The 25,082-nt window shown below is 34.9% G+C and overlaps 1 protein-coding gene across 1 annotated transcript in view; it reads left to right on the forward strand.

Annotated features, from left to right (window-relative positions):
- The window catches only part of DCUN1D1 (defective in cullin neddylation 1 domain containing 1), a 38,660-nt gene extending 13,806 nt beyond the window's left edge, over positions 1-24,854 (forward strand). The window contains exons 4-7 of the mRNA XM_079155756.1: positions 1,471-1,601; positions 18,026-18,108; positions 18,316-18,412; positions 20,766-24,854. Of these exons, the coding sequence (XP_079011882.1) occupies positions 1,471-1,601; positions 18,026-18,108; positions 18,316-18,412; positions 20,766-20,845 (391 nt within the window). The 3' untranslated portion in view covers positions 20,846-24,854. The remainder of the gene's footprint in view (positions 1-1,470; positions 1,602-18,025; positions 18,109-18,315; positions 18,413-20,765) is intronic.
- The last annotated feature ends 228 nt before the right edge of the window (positions 24,855-25,082 follow it).

Raw genomic sequence — 25,082 nt, forward strand, 5'->3', positions numbered from 1 at the left:
TCACTGTTACAAAGTAGGGCAGAAAAGGGTTGGTTTAAATCTGAGATATAATAAATTTAATAACTTGTCAATACCCTTTGTATAGCTAAAGCCAGCCCTGTCTTGAACTTGCTGGAATTGTCTGTGCCAGGTACAGGTTTCATTGGAGTCAAAGAAATCATGTTTTTCTTTTTCATTTGAAACTGAATTCATATAAAATGTGATGAATTCCAAACGTGGATTGATTTGTGGAGTCTTCAAGAAATGGAATATACCTATCATAAAACTGTTATGAGGAAGTTAAGACTGGTACTTGAACCTTTTCAGCTCTTTGAAATTTGAATGTTTTGCCAGTATAGAAAAAAATAATTGATTTGAGATAATTCATTAGGAGGTGGTAGGGGGTTTACTTTGTGTATAATAGGAAGCAAGTTTTCAAAAGGAATGCTTCCTTACCTAGGCAAGAGATCATGCTTCCAGTTGGTTTGAAAGGTAAACATATGTTTAATTACCATGTAAGCAGTGTCTAGTGTGGTTTAAAATGTGTTTTGTAATGCTGTACATTCTTGCCTAGTCACCAAAACTGACTTCTAAAAGTCAATGTGTTAATAGTTAGTGAATTATGTGATTAAAAGTAATAACCCATTTCCTTTAAAAATAGTAATTGTTTCTAACATTTCATCACTCTAAACCTCCTCTTACCTCAGCTAATCCCATTTAAGGAGAGTTCCCTTGCACCATGTGCTTTTTGAGGTTTCTGTGACTGATGATCAATTCTGGTCCCAAATCATTAATTGCAAAATTTTTGAAATAAACAGTTCATAAGTTTTAAGTTGTGCATCATTCTAAGTAGTGTGATAAAATCTCATGCCGTCCTGTCCTGCCTGGGATGTGTCTTCCCTTTGTCCAGTGTATCCACAATTGTATATACTACTCCTGTTAGTCATTTAGTAGCTGTCCGAGTTATCATATCCACTATCAGTATCCCAGTGCTTATATTCAGGCCACCCTTATTTTATTTAATAACGTTTCCAAAATACAAGAGTAGTGATGCTAGCAATTTGTTTATGCCAAAGGAAAGTTGTAAATGCTTCCTTTAAGTGAAAAAGTACAAGATATTTTGAGAGCGAGAGTCCATTATCACTTAACTTTTTTTGTAATATTATTTTATTATTATTAATCTCTTATTATGCCTAATATTTAAGTTAAGCTTTATCATGAGTTTGTATGTATAGGAAAAAGGTTAGTACATGTAGGATTTGGTATTGTCCAAGCTTTCAGGCCATCCACTGGGAGTTTTCGAATGTATCTCCCATGGCTAACGGAGGACTATGTACTTGTTTATGTCATGTAAAAAGATGAAATTCCAACTCTCTGATTTTTTTAAAAAAGAAGTTTTAGGAAATATAAGCCCTCATAGGAATAAATACGTGAAAGCTTAAACTTTATAGTGAAAAAGTTAACCTTTATAAACTTAATTTTATAATGTAGATGTGACAGCATAGAAAAGCTAAAGGCCCAAATACCCAAGATGGAACAAGAATTGAAAGAACCAGGACGATTTAAGGATTTTTACCAGTTTACTTTTAATTTTGCAAAGAATCCAGGACAAAAAGGATTAGGTAAGAATATTTTAAAGTTATATTTGATGTTTCAAATATATTTAAATACATTGATAGTATAACTTTTGTAATAGGCAGGTATGTGTTTTGATCATAAAGTCATTATGAAAATACCAATTTTAGGAAAAAATGAGAAACTGAACTTTTAGTTAGAAAATACTGTGCACATTGGATAATAGAGTATCATTATGAACCACTGATATTTTAAAAAATAAAAATTATATAGAAAATAATTGTTAAAATTCCACTGACATTTACTTATGTATTCTTTTATTCATTCATGATCCAGAAGACATTTTAGGATCTTAGGACCTATAGAAATATATTATTAAGGTTTCTGAGTCATTGAATACCCAATAACTTGTGTGTGTGTGTGTATGTGTGTGTGTGTGTGTGTTTTGTTTGGGATTGAACTCAGGGCATGCACATACTAGGCCAGTGTTCTACCACTGAGCTATATTCCCAGCCTAACTTTTTTCTTTTTATTTGAAAACTAAGAAAAGATGAAAAAGAAAATGATTAACATATATAATTGTATTATCAGGAAACACTGTTAACAGTGAAGATCACCTTAACCACTCAACCACATAATCTCATTAATAATTTAGATCAACCAATTTATACTAAGTGTAATATCCATACTTGTGCTTTTGGGACAGCTAGGAGACATGAAAGTAAAAGATATACTTTAATTTACAAATTACCTAAAAAGTTTAGGTATAGTAGATAATACAAAATAAATTGGGTGTAAGGGTTTTAGAGAAAGGGAGGAATGAATAAAAGCAGGAGTGGTTGGGAAATGCTTTCTGAGCAGGTGGTATATATGAACTCCTCAAGGATTTGGTATTTGACTTGACATGGGAAGATAAAATGTATTCCAGTGAAAGGATAGTTAAGAATGAGGGTCTAGGACCTTAGAAATAAGCTTGGCTTTTCTGTGGTTTGATTTCAGTGGGAATTCTTGTTTGGAGATTTAATTGGTGAGACACAAATAAGGCTAACTAAATAACCACAGGCTTCTTTTGAAAATGGGACAGAAGGTTTAAATTGGAGTATGTGGGAAATATGAACCTACTGAAGATTTTGATGATAGCAGTAACTTCCATTTGTGAGCCTTTGGTGTGCCTGGCAGTGTGCTAAATAGTTTACACATTGCTGATGTTTGTCGTGTTAAATGTAATGTTTAATAATTTTATGAGTTATTTTTTACTTTAGTAATTTGTCACCTACTGAGTGCCAGATATGCAGGACTAGAGTACCCCTGAGTCATTTTTTATCCTTAATTAGCAGATAAAGAAATTTAGGCACAGGAAGGTTAAATAACTTGGCCATTGATGGAAATGATTTTTTGTTTTGTTTTGCTGGGGATTGAACCCAGGACCTTACCCATAGTAGGCAGGCACTCTGCTGAGCCCTAATGTGAACTCTTGTACTAATAATCCTTTGTTATATTTTGGATTGGGGGCAGGGAAGTGTTCAGAAATGGATTTTATGAGTAGGTATTAGACTGAGGAAGTGATTGAAAACTAGAGAGGAAAGGATAAGTGTATGACATTTATTTATATTAGAGAATATAAACAACTGAATTAATTAAAGATTTATAAAATATCTAATCAAAATTTTAATGAAACCTCCTTTCTGATTGTTCAATATAGGTTGGATTTTTTTTAATTAAAAATTTTAATTCACATGGAGTAGTCATGCATTTTTGTAAGATGCATTGTGACACTTCAGTACATGTATATGATGCATATTGATCAAACCAAGATACATTTTATTCTTACAGGAAATCCTCATTTTTCAGGCAAAATAAACTGGGATATCTAGAGTTGGTTTCTCTTTATCTGTAGCCACCAGCTAACAGGCTATTTTTTCTAGCTGCTGCTTTTCCTTCTCACAAATAAAAATCTGTTAAAGTCTTAGAATTTGTGTTAAAAGAATTATTTTGTGGTCTTTAGAAATGTAGCACAGTATTTTGATAATATTAAACTTGAGTTGTTAATGCCAAGTAAAGAAACTGAACCTTTTTCTTTGTTATAACTCTACCTTTTACAGGAGCACAAAATAAATGGTTTTGGGTGAATATGTAGTTTTGATGTTGAAGCTGAGTTTTTAAAAATTTATGGTGAAAAAACAAATTTTTATAACTTGGATATTTTAATTGGAAATTTAGGTTACAGGAAAAATTGAGAAAAAGATAATGTGAAGATGCTATATTTAAAATTTTGTTTACTATCTAGTAAGTAAGAAAAAAGTGTAATATTGCTTAATGGTTAAAGAATTTCTGTTTTGTAAGGTGAAGAGAATTCTGGAGATTGTACCTAAGCATGAGTGTTGTTAACATTGATGAACTGTATACTTTAAAAGGTTAAAATGGTAAATTTTATGTTTCATGTATTTAACCACAATCAAAATAAATTATTTAAGAAAACCATAAAACATTGAATGTATAATAGCAGAGTGAATCCTAATGTACAGTACAGACCTAAAAATGGATTTATATTACTTCATCGATTACATAAAGTATACCACACTAAGATGTTAAAAATAGAACAGGGCTGGGGGTGTGGCTTAGTGGTAGAACACTTGCCTATCTTGCACAAGACTGGGTTTGATCCACAGGCATCACCAAAAAAAAAAAAAAAAGAAAGAAAAGAAAAAGTTGAAATTGAGGGATGGGAAAGGAGAGGAGAGTTTATGAGAACCTCTGTACTTTTTGCTCAGTTCTTCCTAAAACTAAAATATAGAATGTATTAATGGAAAAAGAAAAATATAATAAAAGGCATATTATAGTTTCTCTTTGTTTTGCATTGGTGTTAGGTGTCATGAAGTGTAGTGATTTGCTTAGTTGAAAAGCTTAATTAAAAAGCAGTTTTCTTGACAACTTTGTAAGAGTTCACAGGTTTCTTAAATTACAAGATTTTGCAGAGAGGAATTTAAAAAATCATAGAAGAGGTGAGGCCCAAAACAAATTGGCAAAGAGTTATAGTGACAGCATTGTGGTTTGTTTATTAATAGCTATGCTGGTTACAATGAGAGTTGGTGTTTTTCTTATTTTTTTTTAATCTTTTTTTTTTTTTTTTTTTTTTCGGTGCTGGAAATTAAACCCAGGGACTTGTGCATGTGAGCCAAACACTCTACCAACTGAGCTATACCTCCAGCCCTATTTTTTTAATCTTAACTTTCCTTTTTTTTTTTTCCCCCATGGTGTTAAGGATGGAACCCTGGCCTCACAAATTAGCTAGATAAGAGCTGTGCCACAGAGCTGCACCCAGAGATCTATATAACTTTATTTCTTGTGACAACAGGATAGGGTCCTTCCTCTTCCACCATGTTTCAGTCATCTGCCATTTCTGATAGTTGTTTGTATCTTAAATTTGAAAGGGATTCTTAAAGTCCTCTGTAAAAGTTAACCTACCTAACATAGTAGTCCTACCTGATGCTCATTTAGTTTCTCCTTTTGAACATACAGGATGAACATTGTTTTAGAAAGTTGTCTGTTCCTTTCACAAAAAAACTTGTTATTGCTCAGTTCTTTCTTATTAAGCTAACATCTTTGTCTTTGTAACTTCTACCATTGCTCTTATTTGATCTTTAGTGTGCAACACAGAGGAAGTCTCACCATTTGAAGGTCACTATCATTTATCCCTTGTCCTTTTTTTCCCCCAGTTCAGCGTTCTAATTTATTTTAACTGTTCTTCATTTGAGGATGTTTTTGTTATTCCTGTTACTGTCCCCCCAAATACATTTCCAGTTAGTTGGTTTCTCTCAAAATAGAGCTTTTAAAGCTAAACATGAATCTGGGCATGGTGATACACCATCCCAGCGACTCTGGAGGCTGAAGTAAGGAGGATTGCAAGTTTCAGGCAGGCTTCAGCAAATTAGCGAGACCTTGTCTCAAAATAAAAAATGAAAAGAACTAAGGATGTGGCTCAGTGATAAAGCCCCCACTCCCCCCCCAAAAAGCTGAACATGATATTCCAGAAGGGGGCTGTTTAACATAGAGTACTATTGGTATATTATTTTTTGTGAGACTGTTCATTCTATTAATTTTGCTAAAGATGATGTTTTCTTTAGCAGCCATAGTCATCAGGACCGTGCTGAACTTTTATTATTAGTAAAGTCCATAGGTCATTTTATTGTGAATTGTGATTCAACTAAAATCTTATAACTGTGTAATTGATGTAAAAGATTATTAAACATTTTGATTATAGTTGTTTATAAAATATTATTAAACATTTACTATAAAGCTAGGTGCAGTGGTGCTTGTCTGTAGTCTCATCACTCAGGAGACTGAGGCAGAAGAATCACTGGAACCAAGGAATTCCAGGCCAGCCTGAATGATGTAATGAGAACTCCTGAGTCAAAAAAGAAAAAGAAAATTTTTTACTTTAATGTATGGAAATGATTTCAGAGTGTTTAAAAGACCATTTTCATCTATATAATCTAATTTGGTTCTCATAACCCTTTGATTTAAGTAAAAACCATTATTGTATTAAAATACTCATAGACTGACATTAAAAACACACAACTTTATAGTTGGTAGAACTAGGAGTAAACCTCAAGTTACTTATGACTACATTGTGTATGCTTTTTGTTATGTTATCTTGTTCTAACTGGGGATTTCTAAAAAAAAAATTAAGGCATTGTGAATGTGACTTTTTTAAGCATCATTCCATCCACCCTAGTGAGTTGGTAACATTTTGTCCCCCTTAGGGACTATCAATACATTTCCATGTTCATTCTGCACTCAATTGTTTTTATGAAATTGAACATTGCCATTGTTGATTTTTGTTTGAAAGAATGACATTGGAAAAAATAAAATAATAAACTAAAATAACAAAAAATAGAATGATTTTGGGAGTATCTCTTTGCATTTTAAATTTCTTTAAGAATTTAGGATTCATTCTCTTAAGTTTCTCAGTTTTAGGAAACATCGTTTTTAGGATTTATCCTGAATTTGCTCTTTTCCAGTTCTTCAGAATCTGTGATAACTTTTAAAAATTGTTAAAAATTAAACTAATATTAAGGACTAAATTATTGAGTACTATTGTAAATGTTTTATATGCATTAAGTCAATCCCACAACAACCATTGAGTGTAGGTACTGTTGTTTTTATATTAAACTGAATCACAAAGAGGTCAACTTGGTTGCCAGAGTCACAATAACTAGGGGAAGAGTTGGTGTTTACTAAAACTCATGCTCTGAACTACTGTGTTCAACCACCTCTTGTCTAGTGAGGCTATTTTCTCTTTGTCATGCTTTCTAAATAGCATTTTGTTCTATAACAGGAATAATTTACTTTTACAATTTAATCTTACATATGTCAGTTCTAATTTATTCCTCTTTTTGAGCCTTTTTTTATTCAAAAATATTTATCTACTGCTTACTCAGAACCTGGAATTAGCAGCATCTTAAATCTTGTCTGGGGAAGTTTGTAATGTCTTCAAAAGATAATAGTTTTTGAGCCTGATGGATGCATATTTTCAAGGCCAAAAGAAAAAAGAAGCCATTTCAGGTGCAGGGATTAGTATGTTCACTGGTCAGAGGTGAAGTAGTTCCTTTGAGGATTTGCAAATAAGTTTGTTTGACTAGACATACAGATATTTTCTGAATACAACAGGAAATCATTGGAGAATTTTAACATAGAAGTAACAATAGATTCATGCTCAAAAGCCCATCTCTAAGACCTGTGGTCCTTTTAAAAGGAATAGAAGGATTTGAAGAAGAGATACTGATTATAGAGCTATTGCAGGGAGTTTGCTATAACTGAAGAGTACCCTAATCTAGGCCCTCCATTGGGGATAAGAAATACATTTAAAATGTACTTAAAAGACAAAATGAGAGTGCTTCTATTGGATGTGTGAGATGAGGAAGGAAGTGAGTCTTCCTCAGGGAATTTCATTCAACACCTTTAGTGATTATTTGGAAATCTGTAGGGTTGTTGTTTGTAGTCACAATGACCAAGGATTTGTCCTGGCATTATAGGGGTGCTGAATGGCCTACAGTGCATAGAATATTTCCTTACTGTCAGAAAGACATTATTTTTCATTGAGAAACATTGTGGAGTATAGTGGCATTCACTGAGAGTGAAAGGAAGTTCTAAGGAGATAAGATAATGAGTTCATTTTTAGCCCTGCTGAGTTTGAGTTGTTTTAAGTACCCTGTTGAAGAGGTAGATAGCTATGAGAGTCTATCATAATTCAGAGAGTTTTCTAATTTAGTGATCATTAAAGGTGGTTGACTATAACACGTGAAAAAAGGTATAGGTTTGAAGATCTGCTGAAGAAAGTAGAAGTGGTTGTTAATTAACACACACCTTTACTGAATGCCAGCATTAATAGGTGAATGGAGGAAGAGAAGCCAGTAAAAGAATGAGAAGCCTAAGAGGACAGAAAAAATTGATAGAGTACTATCATTGAAGCTGAAGGAAGTGACATTTCTATCCTAGAAGATGTACTCAGTTCTGTCAAATATGGCAGAGAGACAAATAAATTAAGAACATAAAAATTCTTAATTTGGCAACCAGAACCGTCTGATGACTGAATTTCAGTAAGGTGGGTGACAAAGGTAGACACTAGTTAATAGTACTAAACAGTGTGTGGGAGGTGAAGCAGTGGGATGATAAATGTAGACCACAATAAATTCTCTTTCTTTTTTTTTTTCACACACCATACATGTGCACTCTTTAACTTGTCAGATTCTTTCTTTAGTGTATCAGCTGACAAATAGGCATTTATAAATGTCTTATGGTTGTAGAGTATTTCACTGTTGTCCTTGTTTTATAAAATTATTTGAAAATGGATAAAACTACTGACACTAGTCCTAGTTCTCATAAATTTTACACATTTGGAGTGGAGTGAAATCAGGCATACTAATAATAGCAAATCTTGCTTTCATTTGAATATTTACTGTGCTTAAACCAGACCATTGTGTTGAGTTAGTGAAGAACAGAGTTAAGAGCTAATGTTGTGGCTCGGTGGTAGAGCACTCGTCTAGCATGTGGGAGGCACTGAGTTCGATTCTCAGCACCGCATATAAATACTAAAATAAAGGTTCATCGACAACTAAAAAAAACTAAAAAAAAAAAAAAAAAAAAAAGAGAATTAAACAACCTGTAAGGAATATTGAATATAGAAATTTAAAGATTGCAAAGACTTAAAAAGGAGGTACAATTAGGAATTGGTTTACATCATAGATTTTGAATTTGAATTATATTTTTCAGTATTCTTAAAATTGGAGGATCTGAGTCTGGTGCAGTGGGTAATCTCAGCGGCTTGGAAGACTGAGGCAGGATCATGAGTTCAGAGCCACACTAAGCACACACAGCCTGCCACAGCCTCCTGAGCTGCTGGGATTACAGGCGTGTACCACTGCACCCAGCTCGTTCATCAGTTTCTGAATACCTAGTTTTGTTGCAGTCTTCGAGTTTAGGGATATGTAGCACGTTTCCTTGTAGAGGTTAAGATCTGGTTAGATGGGAGATTAAAAAGAATAAAAAGACAGGAGTTTTTTGTGTTTGTGCTGGGGTAACGACCCAGAGCCTTGTGCATGCTAATCATGTGCTTTGCCACTGAGCAACATTCCCAGCTCAAGGTGGCTTGCTTGCTTTTTGTTCTCTCTCTCTCTCTCTCTCTCTCTCTCTTTGAGGGCAAAACTGGGGATTGAACTCAGTGCCTCATGTATGCTAGGCAAGCACTCTGCCACTGAACTACATCCCTAGCCCCAGTGATGCCCATTTTTAGTAGGTAAAACAGTGGACACCTTGCTAAAGTTGTAAGTTATTAATTTGATTACATCAGTGTTTAAATGGTGTTTTTGTCAAGGAGGATCAAAGGTTGTGCTCATCCAGGATTATAATTTTGGAGAGCAGTTGTGTCTGGAAAGGAAAAGGAAAGGTTAAGAGGATTATATAGAAAGAGTATGGTTGAAATAAAGCACCGTGGAAAGGGAATAAAGGGAAGGGATCTTGAGACTGAAGAAGAGCTTTAATGTTAAAAGAAAAAGAGCAAGAGATCTGCAATGACAAAGAATGTATGTGAAATACTGGTTTTTAAAGCTTAAGAGTCAGAATAATTTGGAGTAGTGTGTTAGCTTGTCATTGCTTTGAGCAAAATACCTGACAAGAACAGTTTGGAGGAGGAAAGATGTTTCTTGGCTCATAGTTTCAGAGGTTTCAGTTCATGGTTGACTGACTGCAAGGTAGAAACATCATGGCAGAAGGGTATATCCTGGGGTAGGGTGGGAAAGGAGTCTGAGATAAAATGAAGTCCCCAGGGGCACATCCCTCCAGCTGTGTCCTGAGTACAGTTAACACTACACCCCAGTGTATTAATCCACTGATGAGGTCAGAATCTCATAATCCAGTCACCACCCAAAAGCCCCACCTCTGGATATTACTGCATTGGGAATGAAGTGGTCAACACATGAGATGTTGGGGAACATTCCAGATTCAAACCGTAATATCCTTCCCCTTACCCCCAGAGCCTCATGTTTGTCTCACAAGGCAAAATGCATTCTGTTCCATGGGGTCCCTGTAATCTTAACAGTTCCAGCTTTCCTAAAAATGAGATTTAACATAAAAGCTCATTAAATACTTCAAATGTATAATGGCACAGATTAAATATTCCCATTCTGAAAGGGAGGAATAGGAGTGTAGAAAGGATAAGACCAAAAGCAAAATGGAAACCAAGCAGGGGAAACATTAAATCTTCTAGCTCCATGTCTGAATCCAGGGTTCATATAGGTGGCCAGATAGGGGCACTGGTGACCTTCTTGGTTGCAGCCCACGTGGCCTCTCTCTTTGCTGACTGCTTATTCCCTGCACTGTTTCTTGGTAGATGTTCCATGTTTCTGGCATCTCCAGTGCAGCTGTGGCTTCTCTTGGACAGCCTCAGACATCACTTCTCTCAGGGACTGCTTTAAGGTATTCCCAGCCCTAACACACATTGCTTGGTCTCCCAAGCCTTCCTTTGAAATCTTGGTGGAAACTTTCATGACCCTAAAACTCCAGCATTTTGCATTCCTATAAAACCAGCACCATGTGGATGATGCCAAAGTCTACCACCAGCTAGAGAATACCTGTGCCCTCTTGGACCATTGCTGTAGCAGCCTCTGAGTGGCAGGGCAGCTGAGCACAGTTAAATGAACCCAGGGGAAACAACTTCCTAATTAACCTCTGTGGGCAGGGTGCCTCAGCTCTCTGGTTTGAAAGCAGCATCTTTCAAATGAGCTTTCACTTTTACATTCTTGAACCTGTGATAGGTGGGGCCTCACAAAGCTGCTTCTCTGATGTCTCTGTGTAGAGTACTTTTTGTTTTTAATAGTGCTCATATCTTTTTCTGTTGTTGTTCTATTTAGTTATACATGATAGAATGCCTTTTGATTCATTGTACATGAATAGGGTACAACTTTTCATTTCTCTGGATGTACACAATGTAGTGTCACACCATTCATGTAATCTTACATGTATGTAGGGTAATGATGTTTGTCACATTCTACCATCTTTCCTTCTTCCTGCCCCCTCCCCTCTCCTCATTTCCCTCTACACAATCCAGCATTACTCCATTCTTCACTTATCGCCCCCACCTCTTTTCATGTATCAGTATTACCTATCAGAGAAAACATTCGACCTTTGGTTTTTGGGGATTGGCTTATTTCACCTAGCATGATAGTCTCCAGTTCCATCCATTTACCTGCAAATTCCATAATTTTATTCTTTATGGCTGAGTAATATCCCATTGTGTATATATACCACAGTTTCTTTATCCATTCATCTATTGAAGGGCATCTATGTTGGTTCCACAATCTGGTCTTTGTGAATTGAGCTGCTAATAACATTGATTTGGCTGCATCACTGTAGTATGCTGACTTTACGTTCTTTGGGTATAGATCAAGCTTGGTCAAATGGTGGGTCCATTTCAAGTTTTCTGAGGAATCTCCATACTGCTTTCCAGAGTAGCTGCATTAATTTGCACTCCCACCAGCAATGTATGAGCGTATCTTTTACCCCACATCTTCGCCAACACCTATTACTTTTATTCTTGGTAATAGCCATTCTAATTGGAGTGAGATGAAATCTTAGGGTAGTTTTGATCTGTATTTCTCTAATTGCTAGAGATGGTGAACATTTTTTCATATATCTGTTGATTGCTTGCGTATCTTCCTCTGTGAAGTGTCTACTCAGTTCCGTAGTCCGTTTATTGATTGGGTTCTTTGTATTTTTGGTGTAAAGTTTTTGAGTTCCTTATAAATTCTGGGAGATTAGTGTTCTATCTGACATGCATGTGGTAAAGATTTTCTCCCATTGTGTAGCTCTCTTCACATTATTGTTTCCTTTGCTGAGAAAAAGCTTTTTAGTTTGAATCCTTCCCATTTATTGATTCTTACTTTTATTTCTCCCACTTTAGGAGTCTTGTTGAGGAAGTCAGCCAACATGATCAAGATTTGGGCCTGCTTTTTCTTCTGTTAGGTGCAGGGTCTCTGGTCTAATTCCTAGGTCCTTGATCCATTTTGAGTTGAATATTGTGCAGGGTGAGAGATAGGGGTTTAATTTCATTTTGCTGCATATGGGTTTCCAGTTTTTCCAGCAATGGTGCTAACATATAAGCAAACACAGCTTGTTTGGCCCTAATTTTACATACGCTTTTGTAAGTTGTGTAAATGTACAGTTTGGCCAAAAGTTGGCCATACTACCAACTTTTCAAATTTTTCTGCTGTTTATGATTTCTGAACAATGAACCTGACTCCAAGCCACCAGCAACACCTGTACTACCACCTAACTGCTGTGGTGCCTTGAAATTTACTCTGCTAGATTAGTTTGTTGCCTTCAATTTGGCATCACACTAGGTCTCAGGACATAGACAAAATGTAAACAGGTTCTTTGCTTGACTGTAACACGTGTAGCCTCTAGTTCATTTCCCAGTAAGAAAACCTCATTTCCATATGAAACCTCGTGAACACAGTCTTTACTGTCCATGATCCTGTTGGCATTCTTATCTTCTGAGATCACACCAGAATAATCCATTAAGCTGTCTTTACAACATTCTAAGGCTTTTCTAGCCTGCATTTTAAACTTTTCCAAAATGCTCCTGCAAACCAGTTCCAAAGGTTTCTGAATACGTGATCAGGTATAGTCACAGGAATGACCCCATTCCTGGTACCAATTTTCTGTTAGGTTTTCATACATGTAACAAAAATAACTAACAATAATAACTTGGAGGGGGGGAAAGATTTATTTTGGTTCACAGATTTCAGAGGTTTAGGTCCATGACCTGCCAGGTCCAAGGCAGAAGCATCATGGCAGGAAGGGTGTTGAAGGAAAAAACTGCTCCATTCATGGCAGCCAGGAAAGGGGCAGCTGCACTCCAGGACATGATGTAAGTCCCCAAATTGTATGCCCTGGTGACCTGCCTTTTCCAACCATGCCCTTTGTGCCTACCACCTCCCAGTAGTTCATTCAGCACTTGGTGGATTTATCTGCTGATAAGGCCAGAGCCCTCATGATCCCATCATTACTTCAAAACTTTACTCCTGAACCTTGCTGCTTTGGGGACCAAGTCTTTGACACAAAAGACCTTGAGGGACATTCCAGATCCAAATCATAACAAGGGTATAATGGGTAAGGTTCAGGATATTTTACTTCAAAAAATTTTTTTAATAACATGAAATAACTTTTCATTGTTATGGGATGCAATGTGATATTTCAGTATATGCATGTGGTGTATACTGATCAAATCAGGATATTTAGTATTTCCATCTCTTTTTTTATTGTTTGGAGGTTTTGGATTTCTTCTAGATCTTCGTAAAATGTATAATAAATCATTGTGAACTGTAGTTGTCCTATTGGGCTGTGGAACACTAGAACTTACTCATCCTGTGTTTTGGTACATTTATTCAACCTCCATCTATCCCCCCACTCTTCCCAGCCTCTAGTAATCATTATTCTACATTCAGTTCAACTTCCCCATGTGAGAGGGAACTTGCAATATCTGTCTGTATCTTATTTCACTTAATATAATATCCTCCAGTTCCATCCATTTTGCTGCAAATGGCAGGACTTCATTCTTCTTTATTCTTTAGCGTACTTAGTTTATCCATTGATATGCACCTCAGCCAATTCCATATCTTGGCTCTTGTTATAGTGCTACAGTAGACATGGGGAGCAGGTATCTCTTTAATATGCTTATTTCATTTCCTTTGGATATATACCCAGAAGTGGAATAGCTGGGTTTATGGTAGATCTGTTTTTAGTTTTTTGAGAAACTTCTATACTCTTCAAGTTGATGCTCTAATTTATATTACATTCCCATCAATAGTTTAAAAGTACATTTTTCACTGCATTCTTGTCAGCAGTTTTAACTTTATTTTCTTTTTTGTGGATGGACACAATACCTTTATTTTATTTAATTTTATGTGATGCTGAGGATTGAACTCAGTACCTCACATGTGCTAGGCAAGCATTCTATCACAGAACTACAACCCCAACCCCATGACTTCTTGTTTTTAAAATTTTTTTTGTAATGTAGATCGACAGAATGCCTTCATTTTATTTATTTTTTATGGGTACTGAGATCAAACCCAATGCCTCACACATGCTAGGCAAGCACTCTGCCACTGAAATACAGCCCCAGCCACCCCCCCATGACTTTTTTTTTTAATAGTAGCTGTTCTAACTAGAGTAACATGATAATTCACTGTGATTTTGATTTGCATTTCCCTGATTGCTAATGATAATGAACATTTTTTTTTTCACATATTTCTTGGCCACTTATATTTGTCCTTTTAAGAGATAACTTGGTCAGATCATTTACTGAGTTTATTATTGTTGAGTTTTTTTTTTTTTTTTTTTTTTGATATCAGGGATTAAACCCAGGGGAGCTTAACCACTGAGCGACATCCCCAACCCTTTTTATATTTTGAGACAGGTGAGTTGCTTAGGCCTTCACTTTGTTGCTAAGGTTGGCCTCAGCCTCCCGAGTTGCTTTGATTATAGTCATGTGCCACCATGCCCAGTGTTTTGAGTTCTTTATGCAGTCTGATAGTCATTTATCATATGAATAGTTTGCAAACATTTTCTCCCATTCTGTTGGTTGTCTCCTCCTTCCTTTTCTATGCAGAAGCTTCTTGGTTTGACAAAATTCATTTGTCTGTTTTTGCTTTTGTTTCCTGTGCTTTTGGGATCTTAATCTAGAAAAAGTCATTGCCTGTTTGAATGTCCTGAAGTGTTTCTTCTTCATCCTAGTAGCTTCATCATTCAGGTTCTCTTCTTAGGTTTTTGATCCATTTGAGTTGACTTTTGTATAGGGTAACAAACAGGGGATACACTTCAGTCTTCTGAATATGAATATCTAGTTTTCCCAGCATTATGCACTGAAGAGGCTGCACTTTCTCCATTGTATGATTTTGTTGTGTTGGCAAGAACAAGTTGACTGCAGATGCATGGGGTTATTTCTGGGATCTCTGTTCTGTCCAGTGATCTGTGTGTCTGTTTTAAGCCAATACCATGATGTTTTTTATTACTATAGCTCTGTAGTATGTCTTGATATCAGATATATGATGCCTGTAGCTTCTTTCTTCCTTTTTCTTTTTCTTTTTCTGGTACTGGGGATTGAATTCAGGGCCTTGTGCATACTAGGCAAGCACTGTGTCATGGAGCTGTGTTATTTGAGATCTTTTGTGCTTCTGTATGAATAATAGAATTTTTTTTCCTTGAAGAATGGCATTGGTATTCTGATACGGATTGCATCCAATCCTTAAATTGTTTTAGGTAGTTATGGACATTTTAACAATTCTGTCCATGAACATAGAATGTTTTACAACATTTTTCAACATTTTGGGATGTCTTACCATTCAGATCTTTGGTTGAATTTAGTCCTGCATATTTTATTTTCTTTTAAAGCCATTGTGAGTGAGATTGCTTGCTTTCTTAGCATGTTCTTTATTGGTATATGAAAATGCTACTGGTGTTTGCATGTTGATTCAGGGTCCTGCAGTTTAACTGAATTTGGTTGATTCCATTTGTCTTTTGGTGGAGTATCTTTTAGAGGAATATGTTTACTTTTGGACTAGAGTAGAGGCAGGAGCAGTCCTAATATATTGCATGGTCATATGACTTTGCACACGGACATTGAAGACCTTCAGAATAGTGACAGAACATGACAAAAAAGACTGAACCAGTTACCAAAGACCGGTGAATGTGGCAGATTTGACTAGGAGCTTGGTAGGATAGAGCTGAAAGGGGATTAAGTTATATATATCTAGTTTTTAGGTGTTTCCTAAAGCAGATGACTGATTGCTTGAAGGTAAAAGAATAGTGATTTGGATGTGGTGGTGGAGAGCTAAGAAAAGTGGCCATGTTCCTTTGGGGGAGGGATAACTAATAGCTGCCACTTGAAAGCAATGCCAGAAATTAGTGTCCTATTGGTAAAGCTTGGCTTTAGGGGATTGAGGGAGCATTCTCTAAAAAAGTTCAAGATGCAGAGAGTTTAGTTTATTGTAATGGGCTTTTGAGGGGTGGGGCACGGGAGTATCAGAAAGGAGGACCTACAGGGACAATAAAAATCGGGGGAAAAGGTCAGTTATGGGAATTGGGATGAGCATACAATAGATAGATTACCAGAGAGGTCTGCAGATGGAATTAATAACTAGGTATGATAAATGGGATTAACTAGTCTGAAAATTTAAATGGAATTCTGATAAAAATTGTTCAGTGTTTTCTTGAGTTCCTACTAGGATAGTGTCTATCAGAAGGAGATTAGCAAAGATGGTGAGGCTATTGTAGATACTATTACCAAGCTTTAGCGTATCTTTGTTCAAATCACTAATGAGAATGTTGAGTGGAGTGGAATTATTAACAGAATAATAATGTTTCTGGAGAGATTTTCCTTCAGATGGCTTTATTCTCTCAACACTTGGGAATAAGGTTGTTTAATCAGTTAACTTTTAATTATCCTAGTCTCAGATTTTCTTCGTATGATAGAAAACATTCTGTATTATTAGAAAGATGTTGAACACCTCCCCCTTCTGCCATTCTAAGAAACCTCATTAAAGAAAGTGAGATTGGTTCTATACAATTTTCTCTTTATGTCTTGGGTATCAAACCCAGGACCTCACTCAGGATAGAAGTGCTCCACCCTGAGCTACATGCACAGCCTCTTTCTTTCTTATTTTGAGACAGGGTTTCACTGAGCTGCCTAGAGTGATCTCAAACTTGGAATCTTTCTGCCTCAGCCTCCTGAGCAGCTTGGATTACGGCTGTGCATTTTCCTAGTCTCTTATTTGTCTTTCAGTTTTGTTCTGGAGATATAAATTTGCTCATAAAAGCTAGATCACTTTCTATTTTAATTCCTTGAAAGATCAGCTCATGCTGTCATATAACAGATGTAGTTGTCTTGTTGGTAGTATTGCTTCTTCAGTTGTCTCTGCTCCATGACCAAGTAAAAGGCCATTTATGGACTGTGATTGTAGCTCAGTGGTAGAGTACTTGCCTGGCATGTGTGAGGTACTGAGTCCGATTCTCCACACTACATAAAAATAAATAATAAAATAAAGATATGGTGTCCCTCTACAACTAAAAATATTTTTTTTAAAAGGCCACTTATGTTGTCTTTAAAAACTTTAAAAGAAATCTTATTTTTTTATCAATTTAAAATTTTAAATTTCTCTTCATGTATATATAGTGTGTGCATGTGTGTGTGTATGTTAATTATTATTTGTTATTTTACTTACCTGCAGTGGTAGGGATAAAACTCAGGGCTTCATGTAAGCCCTCTAGCACTGAGCTACATTCCCAGCCTATATCAGTATTCTTGATGGTCTCTTTGTAATCAGGACCAATTAGCCAATAACTTGGGAGTGGGAGATTTTTAGGATTGTAGCAGTCCTTTGCATTCCATCCTATAGTGGTGTATCAGTGATTCCCAGCTGGGGACAAATTTGCCTTCCAGGGGATCTTCGTCAATATCTGGAGATGTTTTTGTTGTCTCCACCGGGTATGAAGAGAGACTGCTACTGGCATTGAGTGGGTAGAGACCAGGGATTCTGCTGAAAAACCTACGTTTTTGACAACCCCCTACAACAAAGAATTATCTCGCCCAAAACGTTTACAAGTGCCCTGGTGTACATTAACTAACATCTGAATATTTAGGAACTAGTCAAGGGTTGAACTACATGATCTAATTTAAACTTTAGAACATTTCTGTGAGGTTAGTGGTAAAGTGGTATTATCTTTATTCTGAAGACTGAAGGAACCATTCATAATGAGCAGACAGGATACAAACTAGGAAATTTTCAGTACATAAATATTCAGGATACAAGTATTTTTTTTGTTTTTTTTTTTAAAGTCTTTAATTTTTTAGTCTTGTTCTTTTGTAGGGACACATATTTATAGCATGGAAGTACATAATTTGTTTTTAATCTTACAGATCTAGAAATGGCCATTGCCTACTGGAACTTAGTGCTTAATGGAAGATTTAAATTCTTAGACTTATGGAATAAATTTTTGTTGGTAAGTTCACATTTTCTGTAGTTCCCTTTTTTTCTATGATTATGCTGTACTTAACATATTTTAAAGCATGTTTACTCATCTCAGAGCATGTAATGGACATAGAATGAGAAATTTGATTACCAGAATTACATTCTTGTATTTAGTATCCTCTGGATTATTATTTTTCTAACTCTTCATAGTGATTTGAATGTTTTTATTTTTCAATAGGAACATCATAAACGATCAATACCAAAAGATACTTGGAATCTTCTTTTAGACTTCAGTACAATGATTGCAGATGACATGTCTAATTACGATGAAGAAGGTAATAACAACTTTTTGCCCTGCCTTTTTTTAAAAAAAATTTGCTGTATTTTGTGTGTGTGTGTGTGTGTGTGTGTGTGTGTGTGTGTGTGTGTGTTGGGGGAGGGGCATACTACGAATTGAACCCAAGGGTGCACTACCACTGATCTACATTACCTGCCCTTTTTTATTTTTTTGTAATAGGGTCTCAGTAAGTTGCTCTTCCTGACCTTGACTTTAGAATCTTCCTCTCTCAGCCTCCCTGAGTCATTAAGATTATAGGCCTGCCCTGTTTCTTTTTTCTTTTCTTTTGTACCAGGGATTGAAACTGGGATTGCTTAACCACTGAGCCATATCCCTAGTCCTTTTTTTTTATTTGAGACAGGTCTCACAGAGTTGCTTAGGACCTTGCTAAGTTTCTGAGGCTGGCCTCAAACTTGTGATCCTTCTGTCCTGCTAGGATTATAGCATCAGCCACTGTATCTGGCCTCTAATCTCTTTTTATCACACACTCCTGAACTTCCTATCCAGAAGCTGTTTTCCTTAGATTTTCCTCTTTTGAGGTCTTACGTGTATACTCTTTTATTCTTTAGTTTTGGTACCTCAGAGTGTTCAATTTTTCCTGTCATATGATAGATGTAGTTCTTTATCATGGTGGTATTGTTTCTTCGCTTATCTCTGCTCCATGACCAATTAAAAGGCCAAAAGGTCCTGGGCATTAGCCAAGATTGCCACTTCTGAGCTATACCCCCAGCCGCTATTTATGCTATTTTGAATATATGAAATGCCTTCATTTTCTTTACCAATCTATATCATTTGGTTTCTTTAAATTCCATTGAGTGGGCTAGAAGTGTAGCTTAGTGGTAGAACACTTGTCTGGCATGTGTGAGACCCTGAGTTTGAGCCCCAGCAACAGAAAAAAACAAAAAAGTCAACAAGTATTCATGTCTTCCAGAAAAACATGAGAAAAGCATTAGTAATTTTCACCCATATTTTAGATTTTCGGTTTAAATAATATATTCTCTACTTAATCTATTTGTATACTTATTTGTATATACTTTTATTGTTTTCTGCTACTTTTATAGGCAAGCTCCTTAAGTTCACTGATTTTACCTAATTTGAAATGCACTGAAAGCTGCTTACTTTAGTGCTATTAGCGTTCAGTAAATATTCATTAATTGAATATTTTTTTGCTATTTCTTCATAAAGATGGTGCTACCATCTACTACCAGCATATACACTTTTGTTTTTTTCAAAGTGGCAATGATTTAAATTTATTTATTCACACATACTTACCTAGTCCCCCTTGAAAATTAGCAGAATGACTTTTTGAGATCGCTAAATATGGTGGTATTAGAAAAGTCTTCTATGTCCTTGACCTCTTTTTAAGTGTCCTGGAACCATTTAAGCTAACCAGGGATGATGTCTCCTCTTCATTTTCATTGTCATGTATCATCTTCACCATGTTTAATCTTGTATATGCCTGGTAATTGCAATTAGGTTTTATGCAAAACTAGAGACCTTCCTGATTTGGAGATGGGCATGTGGAGTGTAGAGATGTGCATATGTGCAATTTAAAATCTTTAGGTAATTTATTGTCATGAAATAGAATAGATTTTGATACTTGCTGTTAATTTCCTTTTTAAGATTGCCACAAAATGCCTGGAAACTTGTTTCTTCCTACTGTGCTTACAGCACTGGCAGCATGTCATTAATGGCCGGTTTTGATCAAATTACTTCCATTGCTAGACTTCAGTGGTCTTCAGGAAACCATAGTACGTGTATTGATTGATTGCCGCAAGAAGAGTTTGTTTGTTTTTTTTTTTTTTTTTTTTTTGCAGTGCTGGGGATCGAACCAGGGCCTTGTGCTTGCAAGGCAAGCACTCTACCGACTGAGCTATCACCTTAGCCCCAGAAGAGTTATTTGTATCATCAGGGAGCAACCATATGTTGGAATAATAGATTAGAGAAATATAAGGAATTTTTGGGTAAAAAACTATAAAACTTAAATTTGGAGAAAAGATAAATTTTTAGGAAGATATTTTTAAAAAAACCAAAGGAAGCTGGGCACAGTGGCACATGCCTGTAATCCAGAAGCTGAGAAGGCTGAGGCAGAAGGATCACAGGTTCAAAACCAGCCTCAGCAACTTAGCAAGGCCCTAAGCAATTTAGCGACACTCTATTCTCTAAATAAAATCTTAAAAAAGGACTGGGGTATGACTCGGTGGTAACTGCCTTGGGTTTATCTCTAGTACCAAAAACAAAATAAAACAACACAAAAAAAAAACCCAACCACAAAGGATCTATTTAAAATATTAGCCTACTTTGGTTTTTCTTTTTTTCCCTTTCCTCCCATATATTTTGTTTTTTTCCAGGAGCATGGCCTGTTCTCATTGATGACTTTGTGGAATTTGCACGCCCTCAAATTGCTGGGACAAAAAGTACAACAGTGTAGCACTAAAGGAACCTTCTAGAATGTACATAGTCTGTACAATAAATACAACGGAAAATTGCACAGTCAATTTCTGCTGGCTGGACTGAACTGAAGATCAATCCTCACAATTCAAACTGAGGGTTGAGACAAAACTTTAAGGATACATCTTGGACCATATCGTATTTCATTCTTCTAATGGTGGTTTGGGCTTGTCTTCTAGTCTGGGCCGCTCTAAACATTTATAATTCCAACGTTGTGGATTTCATCTTATATCTGTGGACCATCCTAGTTTATTCTCCCATAAGTCTTAGAAGCTTTATGGTGATTATTTTGAGGTTTCCATTCTCGCATAAAGCACAATGCTGTCTTCATCAGAAAACAGTTTGGCATAAGAATTAAACATAATGAACATCACAAACAATTTATAAGAACTTCTTAAATATATGCTTTGGGCTAGTTGCAAAGACTATGCTGATAGCACTTCCAATGAGAGTGATATATTTAAGTGTACCGGATCTGAAATGGTTTTTGGTTTGGGGGGATATTTTTTTTCCTGACAAATCACATGTGTTGTTGATGTGAGTAGAGAATCTGATGAAAGAAATGTCAAAATAACCAACGTGAAAAATTTTTAGGATAACTTGGTGCCTACCTGAAAAATGTGTTTCAGACTCACAATTTCAAAAAGGTTCCACAGAACTAGTCTGCACTTACCTTACCCTTGTTTATATATAATGGTCCTACAGGGAGCTTTTATTTAGAAAATGTCTGCATAATGTAGATTTCACTCTTATCTACATTATGCACTACATAATTGGATTTCATTATGCTTTTGAAATGCTTATATGCCTATCAAATAAGTTAAACTATTTAATTTGTTTTGAATGTTTTGGATTGCTACACAATACAATATTCTAAATTTAGGCATAAGGGGGGGTTTGGTTGTTATATTTTTGTTTTTTTCTTTCTGGTCATCGCACTATGGAACACAAATGAAATTCTTTTAATTTATAAAAAGATAGTAGGAATTAAATTTTGGAAATGGTTGTGATGAGCCATGAAGTTCAATCTATATAATATAGGTACTGCTCTTTCAGAAAAGTAGTCCATTTTTGATGACTTCTTATTTTGTTGAAATTGCTTTAACTGCTAATCACTGTGGTTGCCAAATATTTACTTCAGGAGCAAAGATTTTCAAACAAGCATATACTGGATGCAAAATACCAATCTGGCTTCTATTTTTGTAAATTTAGTCTCTTTACTGTTTTTGTTTCACTCAAATTAGCTCAATTTTCATATCAAAGCAGAATACTCTTCTTGTATGCATTTTTTTTTTTTATTACAAGACCCATGAACTGCTTTCCTGCTGAAAGTGCTCATTTCTCTGCTTATATACTGACATGTGAAGAAGGGTTTATTGGTTTCTTAAACATTTCCATAAGGCATGTTAAAAATGCTGAACTGCGAATGTTAGATGACTGTGGTCTTTAATAGGAACAGATTTTGCTTGGTATTTCCAGGTACACTCTAAGGTCTGGTATTAACAAAGGAATGTATGTACTTCAGAATAGTAGTACCTTTTATGCAAATGTGGAAATGATTTTAAGAAACAATGACATATTAAAATTGCTTTTTATTTACATGATTTTGAAATTGACTAAAAAGCTTATCCCATTGATATTATATTAATATTCCAATCATAACTTTTAATTGAAGAATGCAAGTCTGCAGAAAGAAAAATTACAAAATTTCTATTCAGGTTACCAGAATTGGTTATCATAACAGGGGGAAAAAAAATGAAAAGAATCCTGCTACTTTCAGTATTTCCCAATTTCATTTTTTGTAAATATGAAGTGGAACTTCAATTATGAAAAAAATTTTAAAACATACATATATGTATTTTCTGTCTTAAAGATTCAGGTTTTTATTTTCTGTCTTAAATATTTTAGGTTATGATATTGTTTTCAGATTGACTAATTCAAGTATGCTGTGTTTTGAAATGAGATCCCATTAGCCTTTTTTTCCCCCAATATAAATTGTTTTTCATAAAAATCTGATATTGGTTGTGGCCTAGTGCCTTGGATTTTACACAATTTTCCTTTTAAATGCAAGACCTTTTCAACAAAATAGTGTTTGTCATCAGTTTGGTACTAAACATTTATAATTACTGTGTAATTATAAACAAAAATACATAAAACTTTGAATATAATTATGTAGCATAAAAGTTAAGGTTGTTCACTATGATGGCATCTTAGAATTAAACAAAATTATTACTAGGGCTGAAAAGAGAAAACTGATTTAATGTGGTGTGGTTATTCTGAGGATAAATGGTTACAGGGAATATTTTGTACTAAAAAATGCTTACACGTGTGGTTGTATGCATGTGTGAGTGTGTGCGAATCTGTGAGAGAGGAAGACACATACACACACAACTTGAATTGCTTTAATTCTTAAGTGTTTCAGTCTTCATTCTGGTCAACTCCCCACGCTGATTCTTTGTTTCAAACTGAACCACAGGTACAGTTTCATTTTTGCCAAATGTCAGAACAGGTACACATTTTAAAATGTAATGCTTTTTAAATAGTAAAATGTATAAAATTAGAAGTACCCACATATAAAAATACTTGAGATCAAAGTTATCTTTAGTAAATATCACCTGCATATCTCTGTAAGTTCAATTGTGTTTCTTACAATCCCTGTCATATTACCAACAGAGGCAATAAAAGCTTCAGTGAAATTGCCATGACTAAATCTTTTCACATATTATTTCAGTGTATCATTTTTTAAAATACTAAAATATACCTGAAAACTTTTGCAGGAAGAATAATTATTCCTAAAGAGCATTGTAATGGCAAGTTTTGGGGGAGAAAAGATATGCCAAGTCTTGTTTACTACATTTAAAATGTTTACAACTATACTGGGCTGCTTTATTTAACTAACAATACTGTAGTTGTGTAATATGGCATTGTAAGTATATGTTCTTCATTAGACTTTTAAAAAGTTTTAATGAAAGTGAATTTACTTAACAAAAACCTGGAAAATCTTTTACATAATATCCTTACTGGGGGAATTCTTATTTAAGCAAGATATTCTAATTTTTTTCCTCAGGTTTTAAGTGAAGTGTTATTTATTTTTTATTTGATGATAATCAAGAAGTATGAGTAGTTGTAGCTAGTTTAATGTGCACTTTGCTTAGAGCTTAAAACATGTTACTGTCAAGACTACTGTAAACCTGTAATTTTTGCATATGAATGACAGGAGAAAATTAAAACTATGAAAGAATTTTGGAATAAAAAAGGAAAGTGGTACTGGGGGAATTTATTATGATTAACAAAGTTTGCCTTTGTAAAACTGAATCAACTTTTAGCAAGAATTAATTTATGTAGTTCTAAATGTTAAATTGTATATATTTATAGGAAATACTTCATATGACATATCAGTAATTTCCTTTAATGTTACCTTATACTTTTAACAATATGATTTATACTGAATACTTAAATGTTTTAATACAATTTTATTAAATTTGATAATGTAATGATAAAATATTTTAAAATGTGAACTATATAATATATATCTGAATAATGAGGACACAAAACCCGAATTGTGATTCTACATAATGTGGCAAATAGGCTTCCAATTATGGCTCGTTTAATTCATTATAAACTTTGTGTTTCTGAATTCCATATTGCCTCCATTTTTACAATTATATAGCAGTAGTTTTTATTTCATAGAAATTGAAGTTATTTATCATGACACCTTTACCTTTGATTTCTGAAGGGAAGGGATTTGTATTTTGTAGTTACATTAAAAAAAAATTGTACAGATTTCCCTTTCCAGGTTTATCCTTATTATTTATTGCCATGTTGAGTGAACATTTTCTTTGTACCTGATTCTGGAGGCAGAACTTTTTTTTTTTTTTTTTTTAACTCAGTTACATAAATGGTTTTATCACCCTTTGTTGCAAATGGAATTCCTAAAGAATAATGTATTTATGGGGTTTCAAAGGGCAATTAAAGGAAATAATTTTGTAGTTAATTATTTTTTAATTGAGATTTAAAATTTATTTAAATGAATTTCAAGCTGAGTATTTTCAGTTTAAGAAATTTTGGAGTTGTGTTTTGCCAAAATCATAGTGTAGCTTATAATTTGTACCAATGGTTTTTAGGCTATGACTTGGGCTTGCTTTGGGCCGTAGCAGGCAGGGTGTCTTCTACTTAATCTTTAGCTTTGTACTTTTATCTGTTGTAGGCTCTAGTGT

The sequence above is a fragment of the Sciurus vulgaris genome (assembly GCF_902686455.1).
Source record: "Sciurus vulgaris genome assembly, chromosome: 10".
In the NCBI taxonomy this organism is placed as follows: Eukaryota; Metazoa; Chordata; class Mammalia; order Rodentia; family Sciuridae; genus Sciurus; species Sciurus vulgaris.